The 19,997-nt window shown below is 36.7% G+C and overlaps 1 protein-coding gene across 4 annotated transcripts in view; it reads left to right on the top strand.

Moving 5' to 3' along the window:
* The window catches only part of MTMR1 (myotubularin related protein 1), a 39,734-nt gene that overhangs the window by 3,787 nt on the left and 15,950 nt on the right, over positions 1 to 19,997 (top strand). The window contains exons 3-14 of one of the 4 annotated variants that reach the window (XM_074835153.1): positions 1,997 to 2,020; positions 4,229 to 4,279; positions 5,657 to 5,732; positions 6,566 to 6,660; positions 6,877 to 6,984; positions 7,402 to 7,503; positions 8,216 to 8,299; positions 8,931 to 9,080; positions 9,829 to 10,017; positions 10,473 to 10,658; positions 13,762 to 13,968; positions 15,371 to 15,463. In XM_074835153.1, coding sequence (XP_074691254.1) covers positions 1,997 to 2,020; positions 4,229 to 4,279; positions 5,657 to 5,732; positions 6,566 to 6,660; positions 6,877 to 6,984; positions 7,402 to 7,503; positions 8,216 to 8,299; positions 8,931 to 9,080; positions 9,829 to 10,017; positions 10,473 to 10,658; positions 13,762 to 13,968; positions 15,371 to 15,463 — 1,365 coding nt within the window. The remainder of the gene's footprint in view (positions 1 to 1,996; positions 2,021 to 4,228; positions 4,280 to 5,656; positions 5,733 to 6,565; positions 6,661 to 6,876; positions 6,985 to 7,401; positions 7,504 to 8,215; positions 8,300 to 8,930; positions 9,081 to 9,828; positions 10,018 to 10,472; positions 10,659 to 13,761; positions 13,969 to 15,370; positions 15,464 to 19,997) is intronic. The other 3 variants (XM_074835155.1, XM_074835154.1, XM_074835156.1) reach the window with 3 other exon arrangements.

Consider the following 19,997-nt stretch of genomic DNA (forward strand, 5'->3'; position numbering starts at 1 on the left):
TCAGGTCCCTTTAAGAAACCAAGCTGCTGCTATCTAGATCCTTTTTTCTTCCTAGATTTGAAAGAGTTTCATGGTCTTCATGCAAAATGGCTAAATGAAGATTTTATCTTTTTTGTTTTTAACTAGATTTTAAATTATTTTCCAATATGCTCTGTGATTAAGAAGTTTGTTGTCCAGAAACAGCGTATTTAGATTCTGTGACAGCAGGTCAGATTCAGCCCAAGCCTGAAGATGAATCCACAAAATGTTTTTGACCGTAGTCTACTTAAAAATTCACCTCACAGAGTTTCACACTTATCAGCCCAGTCAGCAGTTTATACTCATAAAAAAGTGTAGCTCTTCCATACTATAGCAGCTGAATTGCAAATGCTTACTTCAGGTCAAGGCTAACATCTTTGATAAAACACTGTGGAAACCTTGCAGTACAGCTGTCGATGTTGTATTTGCACCGTAGATCAAGGACTTCATTTTAGTAAAATCCAAGTGTGTAAGCTTGGTGTTGAGCCTATTTCTGAGTTAGAACACATTCCTCTGGAATAAAGAGCATTTTTTAATTCTAAATATTTTAGTTCTAAATAACATCCTTCTCTATACCAAACTCGGCTTGGATATTATTTAACAGGAATAAGTCTAAAAGACTAATTAAAATTCTACCTCAGTCTCTGTTTCTTAGAAATGAAAGAAAAAAGATTAAGCCTGGTGCTATTCAGAAATTTTGTGTGTAAATTGTATTTGGCATGATTGCATTGCTGTGATCTGAAGTCCCATATATGTGTGTAACATCATGGAATTTTTTATCCTAGAATATCTTTAGTTACGTTCAGGACCAGTATCTTGTGAAGTGGTGTCTATGCTTTAGGAGAGGGTTTCCTTTGCATGTAGCTTCTGCAGAAGTTCAGTGGTACAATTAGTTGCTTAGTCAGTGCCACTAACAGGCTGGGTTTATTCATTATTACTATGGAATTCACATGTAAAAAGATAATGCCCATTTATAGCTCAGTTTTCCTTTGAGACATCTTTCCTTTTTGATGCACGCCGATCAGTTTTCTGAGTCTTTGTTGCCTTTGATTATACCTTGAATTGCTGTGTCTAGAGACTATCTTACAACAACTTAGAAACTTTAGGTAGGGCCAGATGTGTGCGTTTGCTTCTGGAACTGGTCAGGCAGTTCTGTTGCTTTCCGCAGGATTTACCAGGAACTCACTGCTTTACTCTTTCTTCCATCCTTTTTTTAATGTTTCAATCAGTGTGTTTGCAAAAACAGGTAAATATATCGATTCTTGTATCTCCTGGTGTTACTGATGTTATTCTGTGTCGCTTACCTTACCAGAATGTAATTTAGGGGAGGGGGGAATCAAACAGAAGCAAAGGGGCTGCAAATGAAGTCACTGAAACTGGAGAGCACTGACCGAGCTCTGCCTTGCTAAACCCTACAGCAACATGAACTCACTCTGAGTTTGAACTCTGCTGTGTATGTCTTCTCTGACATACTCCACCTGGAGAGTATTCTTGAATGGGGTTCCTATAAATGAAAATTGCTTCAATTCTAATAGCTGAATGTAGACACCTTCAGAAATAAGGTGAGAAGAGTTGTCACTATCCTTGTTTGGCCATTTGAATCTGAAAGACACAGTGGTTATACTTCATGGCTGTTACTGCAGGCTTACTGTCTTCCACCTAGAAGGATTACCAGGCTCTTTCTTCTCTTTTCACAATAGCACATTGTAACTGGATGATTAGGAATGAATGTTTCAAAAGAGCTTGGCATGTGTTACATCACTGAAATGAAGTGGCTAGATTGTTTTTAGACTAAAACAGTTCTGCAAATGAGAGCTACTAGATCTGCATAGTTTTGTTTTGTTCTTCTAAAATCCGGCTATAATTAAAATGTTTGGAAGTAGAGTTCTTCTGAAAATCTGATGAAGTAAGATACTGTATCTGTAACAACTCGAATCTGTGTGTTTCGTTGGATAACATTTTATATTTTAACTAACAGGTGTACAGGAGGCCTGTTATACGGGTAAGATTACCTTTGGCTAGCAGTAAAACGGCCTCCTACCTGTTTGTCTTTTGTGCTGTGTGAGATCTTGGTGTGTCAAGCGTTCTTCTTTACTTCATTAATGGTTTTATGAACCAGTCTGACCATTTTGCTATGCAGTGCAACAGCTTCTTTGCCATAGAAATGCTTTATATACATTACAGTGTTTTTGTGAGCAATAAAAGTCAATGTGTGAGAGAGCAGTATTTTTAAATTATGTTATGAATGTGCAATACTAACTTCAGTTTTATTACATTAATTTTGACAAAACGGTTGCTTGCAACTGAAGCTTACATGCTTTGGACTACAGAGTACTGTATTAGCAGCTCTAACGTGTTATCTATGCTAAAGAATTTTAGTGGTAAAAGCGTCACGTCTTTGTCTATCCTATTTAAGTAAGATACCAATTCATGCTTGCCTTTGTACATGTTTTACCTTAATTGTTGCCACCCTGCAGTAGGGTTGAAAGTTAGGTTTGAAGTTAGACACTAGAGCAATGACCTGCATCTTTTTAATGATAATTTTGAGACTAGGTCTTGCCCATTTTTCATTGGAGATATAAAAAGGGCATGCCTTGTTTTCTTGTCCCTCTCTCTTAGTAACATTTATGGAGTGAGAAATGATCTGGAGAGTGTTCTGACATTGTTCATGAAATGTGTCCAACAATTTTATTCAAACAAAGACCTCTTGTTCAGTCTCAAACCAAGAGATGAAGTCTGAATGATTTCTTTTTCTCATCCCTTGTTTACATATTTGAAAATGATGTGTTTAGTCCAATCATACAAATCCACAAGTTGATTTTTTTTTTTTATTAAATAGATGGCTCTTGAAATAATTGGTCTGGGTTAAGTAACAAAAATTGATTGTTTTCGTTCAATTTTTCATAGTTCTTTGTAACGGCTTTGATCTTTCAGTGATCTGCTGTGCTTCTTTCTCTTTCATTTATTTAAAATCTTTTGGTGTATTTTCTGGTTATCCTTCTGATTTTCTTCCAGACATCACGATATCTACTTTGCTTTAATTTTAGAAACAACATTTTTATGGTCTGAAGTTTAAGTAATCTCTGTTTAACAGAATTCCAGCAATACATACATGTTAGGGGTCCTTTATAATTTGAAAGGGTTTTTTAATTAATTATAACTTTTCAAACTCTTGTAGAGTTCAAATTATCTGAAGATACCTGAAGTTCTTCTTCTAAGTTTTTCTTTTTTGAGGGTTCTGTAGAAATACTGTAAAAAAAAATTGACTTCAGCAAGCATCTGTAAATTTAGACTGAGGCTGGTTTTACAGTCTGTCAAGTGAGAAGTTCTTTGCATGTGAACTGGGAGTAATAGACTGTCATGAGCACAACTTCTCTCCAGTTAATAAAGAAAGAAGACGGGAAGAACAATTTTGACTGGACGTGTTAAAACAATTACTTCATATGACCCTATGACATCTGTGCTTCTCTTTGGAGCGCATAGGGACCTTATGTTTATTAAAGAGAATTAATTAATATTCAGGATTTGCTGCCAATATGATGCAAAAATGAATAAACATTAAAATGTGAATTGTTTGCATATGTTGCTATGAGAAGTAATTTTAGGTTCTGTAAAGTTACTGACTAGGTTTCCAGCAACAACACAGAAGTTGCTGGAACAATATGTGAAACCGTAAAATGGAAAGTTCAACTGAAACATGTTTTACACAGTAGAGCATTTTTTTAAATTGTCTGGATACTTCTATTTGATGTCGACCTGTTTTTTCCTTGAAAGATTGCATGAGTTTTCCCCTAATGCTACCATTGCAAGCTGTACTCAATTTCTTCTATCGATAAGCATGTCGCATACTTTGAATTCATTTTCTTCACAGTAAGGTCGTTTGTCTTAAAAAGACAGTACATACTTTTATGTTCTTATCTACCAGCACTGACTTTTCTGTGAAAAAGGGAGTAAATTTTGCATTTTGTGATGTGCCAAATGACATCAAAAGGATAGTGCTAATAGCTTGGATTCCTTTCTGTGGAAAGCAGTTTGTGCCAGGAGTGGAAGATTTTGAGTAGCAAAACTGGAGTTAAAGTATGTGCTGTCTTTTTAAGGAAAGAAAAAAAAAGGGAAACAGAAAAAGAAAAGATTCTGTCCTTTCACCTGTTGTCTGCATGTTTTTTCCTGTTACTTCTCTCTTGCCCTACTGCTGCCTCATGCAATGCAGGAGATTCAGGATGGACACAATGGCTATCATTCTGAAGCAGAACCTGATCAGGTGGCAAGTTTTACTCATCTTTCGTTCATTAACTGTGTAGCAAGGTACTATATATTAGTACTGGTACAGCACATACAAATCTTGTATTTGTCATGAAAGAGAATCCGTAGAAAGCATTTAGTGTGTTAACTGGCTCCATGCTTAGGTAGGGTTTTCGTGTAGTGTCATTCATTTAGTCTAAAATGTAATACTGCACGTAAGCCCCTGTCTGCCAGAGCACAGCCGCCCTTCTAAGTCTGTAACTGTCGGCTAATTCTCTACACATCATCTTTTGTGATTGGGTGCTGAATATAAAATTCTGTTAGTTTCCAAGAAAATCTAAAGCCAGTGGTCAGTTTAAATATCTTTAGAAATTATTTGTTAATGAGGGCTTGGGGTATTTTGTTTAGAGTCAGTCTGATCCTACCAACTATTTGTATGTGGATCAGAGCTGCAATACAAGGGAAGAGTTACCTGTTTACTGTAACATAGCCCATTATATTTATTCTCAGTTCAGGATGTGAAAAATTGAAACCTTAGTATCTGATCGTGTTGACCTGAGAGACATCACTTTCTCACATGGTCCTTAAAAATCCTGCAAACCCTTTTATTCTTAATTAGAATCTTTAGTACCTTGTAAATCTTGGCCACCAACAAAGGATCCAAAGGATCAATCTTGCATCATTCAGGAATGAAGCCATTTACCTAAATGAAAATTTATGGCACTAGCCCTTACTTTAAAATCGCTAATTTTTCTTCTGTATTTCATTATTACTTCATTCTTAATCTGACCTTCTGGATCCAAAATTCCTATAATGGACCTCTTCCATAACCTGTGGCACTTTCAGTAGGATATTGATTGAAATAGAGCATCGTGGGGTGCTTCTGACTTCTTGCTATCAAAAATGCAAAGTTAAAATGTTAAATAAATAAAGCTTCTGCCGTATAATTCTCCCAGGTGAAAATACTAAAATATTAAATAACCAACATTAAGAATAGAAAAAAATTAATATGAACTTTAAAATGTTCTCAAGTAGCTAAAATACCCAAAATAATACCTGCATTTAGCAAAAGACTAAAAAATTATTAATTAGAAATTTGTGCTGATTTTGTTGTTCATATTTTTGTATGGTATATGTAGCTAGCATGTGAAACTAATTGTTGCATAAATGCTTTATTACTAATATGTATGTCTGTGTAATCTTTATAATACCAAGTTTTGTGTTTGTTTGTTTGGGTTTTTTTTACTATGGTACTGTTTAATACAGTTGTGCCCTGTAAAAAAAAGATATGCTTCTTGTGTTCCAGTAATCTGGTAGTAAAAGCACTTTGCATCAAAATGTATCGATGTAGTACAGCTGGAAAGAGAAATTTACTCATGGTTTGGATTTCTGCCAGGCACTGCGGGATGGAAACAAACTAGCACAGATGGAAGAGGCTCCACTTTTTCCTGGCGAATCAATCAAAGTTATTGGTAAGCATACCATTGAGTACTACACTGAATACTATTAAATCACGAGTTTACTTATTTAAAAATAAACTTATTTATTTAAAAATACTTTTCCTTTTGACTTGTTATTTTAATTTAATGCCAATTTAGATTAGCTGATTTGATGTGGATTTCTTTTCTTTGTCTTTTAAATCCAAATGCAGGAAGGAGAAATCAGTTCCAGAGGATGACTTGCTCCATGTAGATAATTTTTAAATTTTTTTTCCAAGGGTCGGTTTGTTCCATATAGGTGTATGGGTTATATTTCTGCTTGAGGATGCCAAGGACACTTCCTAGATTCAAAAGGTTCAAAACTGTGAGAGCAAAGAAGATGAAGTTATGGAAAACTTTGTTTCCAGTTCTTACTGAGATTCATTTAACTTTGGCCTGTGATGGCAAGCTCTGCGTTAGCAGTGTGGGACTTGGCTAGAAAAGAATGCTAGATCTTTCAAATAAAAGTGAAAATGAAGATACTGGCTATAACTGAATTACTTGGAGGTCAGTTGCCTACACATCAGTAATTGCCCATTTGGATGCTCTCTCTCTGAGGTGCGTGTGGATGCTTTACACCTGAGGGCAGGGTCCCAATACGTAGTTGCTGAGTAGCAGTGGGACTCAGGGGTTGGGTTGTTTTCATTGTTGAGGTAAAGACAGCTCTTTCAGTCCTGACAGCATCTGAAGAGTGGGCTTTCCGATAGAGGTCAAGCATCAAAATCTTATGGAACTGCAAAAATCTTGCTGTTTTTAAATGGAAATAGATTTTTATGGAACAAATGTCTATAATAGTAAAACAAAGCTTTAATTGGTCTGTTTTCCAGCTAAAGATGTTATGTATATCTGTCCATTTATGGGAGCAGTCAGTGGTACACTAACAGTGACGGACTTCAGAATGTATATCAAAAGTGTTGAAAGGGTAAGACTTCGCCATCTATCTGCATATTGTTTCAGGTAGGAATGTTGCTGAAGTAGATCGCAGAAAGTGACGGATTTGGTGTAAGTGAAGTATGATGTTCCACAGCGGTCTGTTAAACAGGAATTACAGTTCACTATAATGAAACGTACATAAATCATATTAGTTTGTGTTCCTCCTAATGTAACAAAATTAATTTGTTTTATATGCAAATTTCAGGATCCACCTTTTGTTATTGATGTTCCCCTTGGAGTTATAAGTAGAGTTGAAAAAATTGGAGTACAGAGCCATGGAGACAACTCGTGTGGCATAGAAATAGTTTGCAAGGTATGGCATGGTAGAGATTTATTCATATTAAAGTATTTTCGTTTCAGTTTTCTGTAAGAGGAATCTGCATGCAAATGTGCTGGTTTTCTGTCTGATCAGTTTCCTGTATTTGAACCCTGCTTCATTTAGATAATAAATTTCAATTCCTTTTATGAGACTTGCAGTCTTAAACACTTCTGCCTTTTGTCTCAAGAGTGAATTCAAAGGAAAAATGGCTATTTTTATGATACCTAGCAACTCTAATGACAGTCCTGGTCATCTGATATGAACACTTACAGAACTCTCTTCTAATGTGGGTTAGATGATGTCAGTGAGTTAGTGCTACATACATGCCTGCCTTCAATCAAATTTCCTATAACTGCTTTTTTTTTTTTTTAAGTTATCATAGAGTAAAAGAGTGTAACTTATTTTTGACAGGATATGAGAAATTTGCGGCTGGCCTATAAACAGGAAGAGCAGAACAGATTGGAGATTTTTGAAAACCTTGTAATACGTGCATTTCCTGTGTCTAATGGCCTGGTAAGTCTTAAAGTGTAGAGGAGGCTGTCACTGACTCTCCTCTTTTTGGAAAGTGTAGGTGGGGAAATACAAGGGCTGTACAACAAACATTGGAATGTCGATTCATAAAATCTGTTACAGAGCAGGTAAGCTACTCTGACCCTGTTTCCTTTTTGCATTGATTTGTAAAACATTATGCTATGTTCTGCTATTGGTGAAGTTAGGTAATTTGTATATAACTCTTCAGATCTAGATTTACCTAATGTTGCTTATTAAAAATATGTATGTATTGACTCTTATTTCCTGCAGTAGATAATTCAGTCTAGAAGTTCTGTCTAAAACAACAAATAGGTACAATTGGTCTTATTATTAGTGGTCTGCAGAATGGTATTTCATTTGCTTGTACGGGTAAGGAACTGGTTGGGAGGTAGGAGACCAGTATCCTCATCCTGACTTTGCCATTGATGTATGATCACCGGCAAGTAACTTCAACTCTCTCTGACTGTTTCCTGTCTTGATTTTGTTAATTACATAGCAGGTACTTGAAGGAGGAAACTTTCTTTCATTTTCTTTCTAGCACAGTGTTGTCCAGTCTTGTCTGAAGGTTTTATGTCTGCTGTTAAAGAGTTTTAGAAGTGTTACATTTGAAATATTAGAGAGTTCACTGTTTTGGAGCTTATTGTGCACACAGCTCATCAGACAGTAATTTATGCCTTTGCTTTGTTGTCTTTAGCCTCTTTTTGCATTCAGCTACAAAGAAAAGTTTGCTGTTAATGGCTGGAAAGTGTATGATCCAATGGCAGAATATAAGAGGCAGGTAAGTTATATAAATATTTGACGTATTATTTTTTTCTCCGTCTCCCCCAGAGCCATTTAAACAAGAAAAAAATATTAAAGAAAACTCAAAATTTTAAGCTGTAGCTACCTGCAGAGACTGTCTAGATGTCATGTTTAGATAATAAAATGCAAGTGGCCTGAGTGAGCGCCTGCTAAAGTTGATGGAGATAACAGGTGCTGAGTACTTGAGCAAATTGGTCTGTTTTAGCATGCATTCTTAAATCCACGTTTTTCAAGTGCTGTTTCTAGAAAATACAAGCTTTGGTCTTGAGTAAGCAGCATTAAACAGAAGAGTAGTTTGTCATTGTAAATTTACAGTTTCCTAGCTGCAAAAGTTTTTATTTCACTATATAATCACTTTTTAGCTGCATGTGCAGCCTATTCAAATGGTTATTTTACGTATTAGTTTTAAGGATAATAAATAGGAAAGACTTTCAGTGTTTTGGTTTATGGTTCAGTATGAAGACCTAAAGTATAGCTAATTTAAAAGAAAAATGTGGACACTCTTCTTTTTTTAAAAAGTACATCGTGCATAAAAATTTTCATCACCCCAGACTCAGACATGTAAAGGTCTAACCTGAAAAATACAAAACTGTTTTGCTTTCATACAGGGCTTGCCCAATGAGAGTTGGAAAATATCCAAAATTAACAGCACCTATGAGCTTTGTGATACATACCCTGCTATTCTTGTCGTGCCAACCAGTGTAAAGGATGATGACCTCTCAAAAGTGGCAGCATTTAGAGCAAAAGGCAGAGTTCCAGTAAGTGAAACTTTCACAAGGAGATATAAGTGCTCTACAAATCTGTAGTTTATAAGAAATTATCAGTTCTTTTAGGCTCCTGTTTTTTTTAAATAACAGTGGGCTGGATTCCTTCCTGAAGGGGGGTTGCAAAGAAAGAAGAATTAAGCTTGATGGGTGTAGAACTGCAGAGAGCAGCTCAAATGTGACTCTGATTGCTTGGTTATTATGACATGTAATAAATTTTTGTTTGGAGTTAACACTTCTAAGCCACAATGGTATCTGATACTAATTTGCATATTAGCTTGTGCTCGGATTTGGTGTGGAATGTGTTACAGCCATAGCAGTTTTCTTGAGAATAGACAAGTTTTGCAGGTAGCGTAAGAACCCCTTTAAATATGTTAGATGGTGACAGTTTTCATGCTGTAGGTCTGCTTAGCCGGGTACAGGTCCATAGAGTTCCATATGAAGCAGTTTTTCTTCCTCCATTGTTCTTTTTTTTTCTAATTAGTAAGATGCAGGAGCCTGCTTAGTTTTTATTAGAAATAAAAGCTAAGATGTTTAGAATCAGTTTGTATTTCAAGCTCAGGTTTGGCATGAGCAGTGCTAGTGTGCTGTAAATACTGTTTTGCATCAGCTTGTCCTTAAATTTGCATTTGTTGATTTGCCAGGAAATAATGCCATGTAGGCACTGTGATTGTCTAATTGCACTCTGGCCTGCTGCTTTTATAGTGGTATAGTAAACTAAAATAACTTTCTTTTATTCCAGGTGTTATCCTGGATTCATCCTGAGAGCCAAGCAACAATAACACGATGCAGTCAGCCGTCGGTAGGCCCAAATGATAAGCGTTGCAAAGAAGATGAAAAATATTTGCAGACAATAATGGATGCCAATGCTCAGTCACATAAACTTATCATCTTTGATGCCAGACAGAATAGTGTTGCCGATACAAACAAGGTAGGTTGGTATCATAACTAGCATTAGTAGTTCTGTGTTTATTACAAGGCTGAAGATTGAGTAAGAGATGAGGATGAGAAGAACTTGGTATTGAAAAAAACATCAAGGGTCTCAAAGAAGATAAGTTGCCTATAACATTTTGGAAAGGCTGGCAGGAATTGAAGGCAGCATGGAGACAAAGCTGAGAAATGTTGCAGGAAAGCCAAAGGTTTCAGTAGTAAAAAGGAGAAGGTACGTGGATGTATTATCAAATGTGTCCTATTATGACTAGAATTTCTTTCACCTAAAAAAATATCCTAGTACTTAGAAAAACAAAAGTCAAAAATATGCTTTTGTTAGTGCTAAAATAATCCTTTGTCTCAGAAAATCCTGAAACCGGACCAAAATGTCTCAACCTTATACTGAAGTCCTGTACATGTTCTTTTCTTCATCTGTTTTTACTTTTTGAATGACAGACAAAAGGTGGTGGATATGAAAGTGAAAGTGCCTACCCAAATGCAGAGCTGGTCTTTCTGGAAATTCATAATATACACGTAATGAGAGAATCCCTGCGTAAACTTAAAGAAATAGTTTATCCTACTATTGATGAGACTCGGTGGTTATCAAATGTGGACTCCACCCATTGGCTGGAATATATAAGGGTAAAATACTTTTGATTTGAAAAATCAATTGTTTTTTTAAACCATGTTTTTAACTTACATTTCTGAAAATATTGCTAAATTAATGTCTAGATTTAAGCATAATGCCTAGATTTAAGGATAATCTTGTAAAAAAGCTTTAATTTTTAAATGGTCACTTAGAAGATAGCATTTTAAACATTCCATAATAACTTTGTATTTCCAGTTTTATGTATTGGTAGGTAATGAGTTAATCCCTGATAGCACAGTATCATATCTAGTGTTGGACAGTTTTATTTTCTTGAGAGGGAATGTTTGTGAGCAGTCCAGGGTTATCCCTGCTATTTGGAAGAATGCCCTGGGAACTTCAGATTATATTTGAACAACTGCCAAAAGAACTTGACTGTAAATTCTGCAGTCTTTCTCATCCTTCCCTCCCTCATTGCAATGTTAGTGTTCATGTGTTGGGCACCTACATTTTCATGGGCTGTTTATAGTCAGTGCTCTACTGGGTTATAATCTGCTCTATTATTTAACATAATATTAAAATAAATCACTACCATATTCAGTTTTACAGTCTGTTTCACTAACCTCTGAAATGCTTTTAGAATAGATTATTTCATTACCACATTCACTCCCCTGTTTATGATGAATATGGATGGAGTGGAATTTGTTTTATTAGCAACTGGCTCAAATGTCACTCGTGCAAAACATGTTTGGAATTGTTCATTAGTTTTACTCTTCTATTAAGTAGGGCTTGCTAACTGCTGCAGGAGAACCAGTAGAGGGAGCAAACACTTAAGAATTAAACAAATTTAATGATCTTTTGGGAACAGTTTAATTTTCTTGTTCGCTCAAAATTGGACTATTTCAAACAGCTTTGGGAATCTGAGTATCCGGAAACCTCTTCTGATCAGCCTGGCCTTAAATACAATAGTCTGTTTTTAAAAGTGGAGTTGTTTGGCCCATGGTCACCTTTCATTGACATTGACTTCAGTGGGGTTCCTGGGCTTAGACGGTGTCAGAAGTGGACCTTGACACCACTGTTGCACAGATGACAATAGCATGGGAATTTGAAATTTCATTTAAATTATTTTAAAGAGTTGACACACGTGTAACATTCCTCATGAATCTGTCCCTTACATTACAGTATTGACAGCACAAACTGCAGCCTGATTTCTTAAAAGCTGCCATTACTGTGTTAGCAGTGTTGATGGTACCTCCCTGTGCTTTTGCCCAAGAACTGCTTGCCTTCCTTGCCCGTTTGATTTGGCTTGTAAGAGCAATTAACAAATCCACAGCTTTACCCTAACGCATCTTCTGTTTTCTGGGCTCAGACCAGTGTGATTGCGTCCCAGTTTAATGCAACGCATTACTGGAAATTCACCTTCCTAGCACTGGGCACCCACAGCACTTTGAAGATGGTCCAGCAGTGTCTGGGGAGGCACCAGTACCGTTCTGTGTGTGAAGACAGCAGTAGCAACAGGAGTAGGGTCACTTGGTGATTTCTGCACACCCAGGATGTTTCCTCATGGCCTCCAGGGTATTTTCTGTCTTTCAGGGGAGAACTTGTGCTATTAATCATTTTTAAATCAGTTCTCATTTTCTAAACCAATCCAAAGCCAGTTATTTATTAGGAGCCCTAACTGAAATACTGTGTTGGTTGCTAAGTTTTGAAACATCTATAAAGAATAATAATAGTTTGTGGAGGAAGCTGGTTTCTAAAGGCTTTTGTCCAAAGTAGAATAAAATGCTTCACCTACTCCCCAGATATTTACTGAATTAATAGTAACTGTGTTTTCTGTCTCCCATTCTCTGCTTATTGCCTGTATCTGTTCTATCCTTTTATTTTCAGCTGTACTCCTTCAGAGGCATCTGTGTTCTTTTTAGGACAATTTAGAGCAAGCTACTGCATACCTGTACGTTACATAGATTAGTTTTCTGCTTTTATTGAAGACCAAACTGTCTTAATATTTGCACTTTTTTAGTGCAGTAGAGCTTTGTAACGGAAGTAATTGTCAATTAACTAGTTCAGACCACAAGCTCTATTCCCTCATAGAAGCTTTTGTATTGTTTCCTGATATTTCCATCCTGGCATCCTTCAGTTTTACCATAAAAGATATGACCGATGAAAGAGATCATCAATGAAAATTGCCTCTGAAGCATGGTTCATGAAATAGCTTTGAAGACTGGTCTTGTCCACAGCTTCTCCACTAGATGATGACTTTCCTACTTCCCAGATGTTTTTACATGCCTGGGAAGGGAAGAATGCAAGTATTTTGCAAGATTCCATTATCTGATGTTGGAATGCAGAATAGGAGTTTCTCCTGTGGTCCTATTATAGTGGTTGCGTTTTTCCACATATTTTTCAGTGCCGTGATAGGTCATGTTCCGTCTCTTCACAGGAGAGAGATTATTCAAGTTTTTAAAAAACTACAGAGCAGCATAAGAGAATAAGAGAGGGGTTTTTGTGAGAGAGAAGAATAATAGCACGTTCCCACGGGTGATCTCAGTCCTGTGCCATCTCTATCCTTTGCTCTCCATCATGCTTCTGAATCCACCCTATTAATGGTCTGCTCATGGGTTGAATACAATTTATACTTTATGCACCAACAAATCAGCACAGACTCCCCGCCAGGGGTTTCTGGGTTGGTTTGGGTTGTTTTGATTTAGATTAGCTGGATAGTTGGTCTCTTCCTCTGAACTTAGTAGCTGAGAACTGAAAGCTGAGGAAGAAAGAGCGATTGATTACTGTGAAAATGAACTTTGAAAACATTGAACCTTCAGCCTTTGGAATAGGTTACAGTATTTGTGTCTTTTTATCATGATACAGAATTTCAGATTTAATTTAGAGAAGGGATTCCCAGGTTCTTTTGCTATGTGCTACTAATAATGGAGAGCTGGTGAGAACTCTCTCCTGGGTAAGAGAGTGCACGCAGCTTTTGTACCTCTAGGAGCATGCATACCACCATTTGGAAATCTCTAATTTAAAGCAATGTCATTCAGATGATTATGTGATTAATCTGAAATTTTAAAATATATTAAGCTTAAGAGTATAAAATTATAACTTTGTGAGAGTTTTGATTAGTATTTAATATGCTTGTTTATTTATTTTTGTTTATTTAAGATGCTTCTTGCCGGAGCAGTAAGAATTGCGGATAAAATTGAATCTGGTAAAACATCTGTAGTGGTACATTGCAGTGATGGTTGGGATCGAACTGCACAGCTTACTGCGCTAGCTATGCTTATGCTGGACAGCTATTACAGAACTATCAAGGGGTTTGAAGTTCTTATAGAGAAAGAATGGATAAGTTTTGGACACCGGTTTGCAATGGTAAGCTGAAAGACTTAGTGTGCAGTTTGTCACCTTCAACGCTTTTATTTTGAATAGCATGTTTTCGCCCAGTACCCTGCTGCATTTTAATTATTACCTCTGGTGTCCTTCTTTTAATGGTGTGAGTGTGTCAGAGAATTGTGACCTGTCCATTTTAACAGGAAATCTCTGTGTGAGGTATAAGATAAAGTAAATAAGAATTAAGTGGCTTGAACATAATGGTTAAAAAAAAATCACATGGCTTTTTTATGAGGAAGAGGGATTGTTTCATCTTTAATAATCTTATGAATGGAGAAACAAGGAAAACAATTAAGCTGTCTACCAGGTAAAACTGCTGGAACCATTATTCTGATTTAAGGTTGAAGTGTTTATTTAACACATGGGCTAGTGGGGAATTAGGACATAAATTATTACGGCATTTTGTGGGCTCTGACTCTAAGATGTTTAGGAGAAATGACATGTAGTTATGGCTGGTAGATACGGAATAATCGTTGTTTCAGTACAGTTTTAGTAAATACCTACCAGTTTGTCCCACTGGTAGAAATAAATGACCCTGCAGTGGAGGATGGGGAAACAACTGGCACAGCTTTGTTGAACAAGTGTCTTTCCAGCTGTGCTCAACAGCAAAGGCATGTCCGTAAGTGAACATTGGGATGCGTATTTAGTAGTTGCAGAATACAGGTTAGCATTATGGAAGATTTGCTCATTGTTGTGGTTTAACCCCAGTTGGTAACTAAGCACCACGCAGCTGCTTGTTCACTCCTCCCTCCCACGGTGGGATGGGGAGGAAAGTCAAAAAAAAAGTAAAACTTGTGGGTTGAGATAAGAACAGTTTAATAATTGAAGTAAAATACAATATTACAATAATAATAATAATTGTAATGAAAAGGAAGATAACAAAAAGAGAGAGAAATAAAACCCAAGACAGGCAAGTGGTGCACAGTGCAGTTGCTTACCACCTGCTGACTGATGCTCAGCCAGTCCCCGAGCAGCGATTCGATCCTCCCGGCCAATTCCCCCCTGTTTCTGTACTGAGCGTGACATTCTATGGTATGGAATATCCCTGTGGCTAGTTGAGGTCAGCTCTCCTGACCATGCTCCCTCCCAGTTTCTTGTGCACCTGCTCGCTGGCAGCGCATGGGAAACTGAAAAATCCTTGACTTACGATAAGCCCTACTTAGCAACAACTAAAACATCAGTCTGTTAACAATATTATTCTCATACTAAATCCAAAACACAGCACTGTACCAGCTGCTAGGAAGAAAATTAACTATCCCAGCTGAAACCAGGACACTTGTCTTGTTCACCACTGGAACATATTTACGAGTTACTCAGATTTAAAGTGTTGGGATGGTACTGTAAATACACTAGACTGAAATGAAAAATTTGTTTTGACTTTCAGCGAGTAGGACATGGAGATGATGATCATGCTGATGCAGACAGATCTCCCATTTTCCTTCAGTTCATTGACTGTGTTTGGCAAATGACAAAGCAGGTAAGATGCTTGAGTATATTTCTGTGAGGTCTCAGTCTTTATCTTGGAAGTGTAATTCATGGAGGAGAACACGTTCTTTTGCAGAGCAGTAGCATGGTTTCCTGAAGTTGGTGGTGCTATGGCTGCACCATGCACACATAGCGAAACTTTTTGCTCAAAGTGAGGTAGAAGGAGCTAGAGTAGAAGTATTGAGTTGAAACCAAAATACCAGGAATCCTTTTTGTTTAAAATAGGCTTTCAAAGGATTCTCCATTTACATAAATGAGGGTTATTGACGAGATAAATGATTTGCATTGCATATTCACTGGTGGAGTAGATGTTCATATGGGTTTATATTGTCCTTAAGAAACAGCACAAATCCAGTCTGATTGTGAACTGAGGGGAGGAGAGTGTTCTTCTATGTATGTCTCAAATGTGAAATATAAGTTTATGTTGGCATCATTATGCATACAGGGCAGCATTTCTAACATACCAGCCTATTCTCAGATAAATTTTCTTGCTGCCAACACTGCTTTTACCTCTGGATCAGGGGAGGTCTTTTAAATTAGTGATATTTAAGATATCAAAGTATTAAAATTCTCAAATTTTTTTCTGAATATGTTAAATTATAGAACAGCGTTAGCCTTAATTTTTCTTATTTATACCTCCATGAGCATAAACTTAAGATTTTTCTGAGCTTTTATATTGCTGAGGTTACTGAAATAAGTTGTTCACATGAAGGCTTTATTTCCAAGTAAATTAGAAGTGCTTGATTCTTTTTCTTTTTTTTTTTCTTTTTTTTTTTTTCCTTGAAGCCTTACATAGATCTGTTCTCTTACAGCAAAAGCTATTATACTGAAGTCTGTGTAGTATGTGATTTGTTTTGAAAAGAGGAGGGCAACAGTCTGGTTCCATATGATGCAGCACTCCCAGTTCTCTTACGTTAGTCTTCTTGTTCTGAACATGGTTCTTAAAAACTTACATCATAGTTTCCAAAACTTGTATTCAAAACAGCTGTCTTCGGTGCTTTATGAAAGTTCCCTGCTGTAATACTGGGCCCTTATCCAGAGTCCCTTGAAGACTTTCTCTTTCTGTGTATCTATATTTCAGCACTAATGGGCTGTTTAGTATGACTGGAGAAAATAAATGAAAAATTCTGCCCCTCTCTCAGAGGAAAGCTAATAACAATAGCAAAGAGAAGCAGTTCTAAACACCTGGTAGGAACAAAAGTCCTCTGGGGGGATCCTTAATTGAGAGCAGCCTCTTCTATTTTTGTGATCTCCCTTGCTGCCTCCTATTTCTTGATATAAACAGTTTAGTTCCCTCTAGTTTAAAAAAAAAAGGGACGGGGGCGGGGGGGAAATCTGTGAAACATTTTGCCAATACCACATCTGTTCAAAACCTGGATGCAGAAACTGTTCTGAAATTCATGAACAGCAGTGGCATTGAAAAATCATTAATGTTACAGCAGGAAAAAAATTGAAAATGTCATTCTTGGAGAGTTCTTGCCCATTTATTTTTATTTCTTTAGTTGACTTCAACACCTAGAGAATAGATATGTAGACTGTGATTACCTTGACGTGGACCTATGAAAACCAGGATTCTGTTTTATCCTTGTGTAGATCACTTGCTTGTAAACCAGTGCTAGTTTCATGCTTTAGAATCCATGGTAAACATATGTGAAATGTTCCAAAGCTCAAATAAGTGTTAATGACTGCAGGAGGGTGTATGGGCTCGGGTTTGGGCATGGGCTCAAAGCAAGCAAATTTTCTCTTTCGTGTTCTGAGAATTACATTCTTAAAACAATCAACTTAATACAGTGAGAGAATCTCTAACTTCCCACTATGATATAAATTTCCAGATAGCTTCAGACAATGAAACTTAATCCTTGACAGCCTTATATTTTCCCTTGTGTTTTATGGTCTTCATGACACACAAATACAGTAATAGAGAACTTGAGAGAAGTACATTGATATCAGATTTTAATAAAAAGCATATGGTGAAGAGATTTCCCTTCTCTGTTAGTAAATTCTGGTGATTTTGAATAGTAGATGTCAGATTGGAAAGGCCACATGTGATCTGATGAAATACTGATGCCCCGTTAAAAACGAAACAAAACTGTAAAATTTGCGTGTAGCATTGCAGCTCAAGTAGTAGCTTCTACCTTTCATGCACAGTACCCACACAGGAAAAAGGTATGTTTCAAGTTGGTAGAAAGTTGCATCCCGTTTGTAACCGGATGTCATCTGTTTCCAGAGATGCATATTTCATTAGTTTCAGTAGTGTACTCTGTATATCTAGTGCTCCATTAACCTGATTCCGTCCAATTCCACAATCATAAGAACTATTCTGCAAAGTTGTTCAACTTTAAATGTTACTGTAGTACAGAATGAGTTCATTGATTAACAAGCAAGTTTATTTTGCATGTCTCTGAATCAGATGTCACTTGGCATCATCAGACTTTTAAACAAAAGAATTCTTCTTTTAAATAACCTTCTTCACAAAAACCCCCAACTCCAGCAGCATCAAGTGGGAGATTTTAATGACCCATGTGTTCTCTCACAATTAGTGGGTTTGACAAGAAGTAAATTTTCATTTGGGGAATTTTTCCACCTGAATCTTCAAACAGACACTAATGGGCTTGGAACTACAGAGGAAAGCATTTTTAGGTCAGTGGTTTTTCAGCATTGGTAATAGACGCTTTACAGTCTTGATACATCAGCTCCAACAGTACAACTCTTGTATCCAAAGACAGGGTTTCAATAAAGTGCTATCACTTATTAATAAATTAGTTGGAGTACAACCACTGATGTATGGAATTTTGAATATGCTTCACTGGATTGGAATAGCGGCCATGTCGGCATCCATCTGATTAGTATGGACCTGTCACAACACAGAACCCTAATGTGACAAGGCTCATTAAGTGCTTTCGGTTAAAGAGAGTCCCTTTAGGAGAGGCTTTGTCTTCAAAGTTATTTCCAAATATCATTTTGATCCTTTGCAAATTATTTTTGCTCTCTGTATCTGATTTCTGCTTTGGGCTGGACACAGGAGATGGAGGTCTGAGACCCACTGAATTTTCTCCTGACGTGGTTTGGCACACCTGCTTATCAAGTTCTGTTCATGCTTTTTTAAAAGCATATCAGTGTTGTTAACATCATTGTACTGTAATTGAGTTATGGCATGATTTCCTAGAGAGAAGGAAGCGGTGTAAGTGGTAACTTCAGAACATGACTGAAAAAGAGGATTTGCTAATGTTAGGTTCCTATATGTCTTATGAAAACAAATGGCTAGGTGATTGAAAACAAACCAGTGGTTTGAGAGAGAAGCCTCAGTGTGAGCACACGGTGCTGTTGAACAGTGTGTAATCCAGAACAGAGTCAGAAGAAGGAAGGCTCCGATTCATTTTGTGAGTCATGATATTGAGAATTTCCTTACTCAAGACTTTCAGTTGAAAGTTGGTATATCCTAGCTTGAGAAGTCTTGGAAAGATAATGTTTTTGCAATGTCTGACTTAAATCAATCTTCTTTTAAAAGAACATTGCTTAAAATGTAGATCTTTCTGGGTTTAATACAAGCACACCCATTGTGTGTTATTCAGCTCTTTACTTTCAACATGAATAAACATTTGCCCTTCATAAATCACAGATGACACTGAAGAGGAATTTCTGGATCAGCTAGTTCATCCGCAGTCCCAGTTGCTGCGTTATCCCTCCTAGCTGTACGTGTCATCTTCTTTCTTTATTTAAAGTAGCTCTTGAGTCACTCATGCCAAGGTGTTCAGTATTCTTCAGTGGCACATAACAGAAACCAGTCCGCTACTTTCCTCAGATCTGAAATAGTGACTTGAGATTTCTCCATACGGCAGGAAATTCTTCCTTATGAATCTGTAACTTTGCATTTTAGAACTCTGTAGAGATTTACTCCTTTAGTGGGAATGAACAAAATTTGTTTCATTTGTCCTGAAAATTAGTCTCTTACAACATTCTGTTTCATGGTAATGAGAGAAATGCTACTTCTTAAATTTTCCTTTAGGCTTCTAAATTTTTTCGTCTCCTAAATGTTTATCATTTGGTATCTGTGTTTGAGACCCTTGTCATACTGAACGCAAAGTTATTTTGACACATCAAGCAGTTGCCATATGTAATCCTATCATAAAATTTGATTGAAGAAGGACCTTTACCATCTGAATAGGTAGCAGCCCATGCAGTTTGCATTAATTTCTTCCTTTATGATTTTTAGAGCACTACAGATTAAGATATATCTTAAACATTTTGAGTGTTTTCAAATTTCTAACTCTTTTTCCTAGAATGTGCCAAGTGACCTCTGCCTGTGAATAAAATACCTAGCAGTGCTCAGTGGAATAGCAGTTCTTTCATTTCAGATGTACAGGATTTACTTTCCAATATAAAAGAAAAGGGATTAAAGGGTTATTGTACATAGCTGATGGTAAACTCAAGGGGGGAAGTGGAGAAAAGTAACTTACTTGGGTAGAAAGTGAAAGAAACAATTTAAATATATGTTAAACTTATTGTACATGCAGTAGTTTTATCCA

The sequence above is a fragment of the Strix aluco genome, chromosome 10, assembly GCF_031877795.1.
Source record: "Strix aluco isolate bStrAlu1 chromosome 10, bStrAlu1.hap1, whole genome shotgun sequence".
NCBI classification, from domain to species: domain Eukaryota; kingdom Metazoa; phylum Chordata; class Aves; order Strigiformes; family Strigidae; genus Strix; species Strix aluco.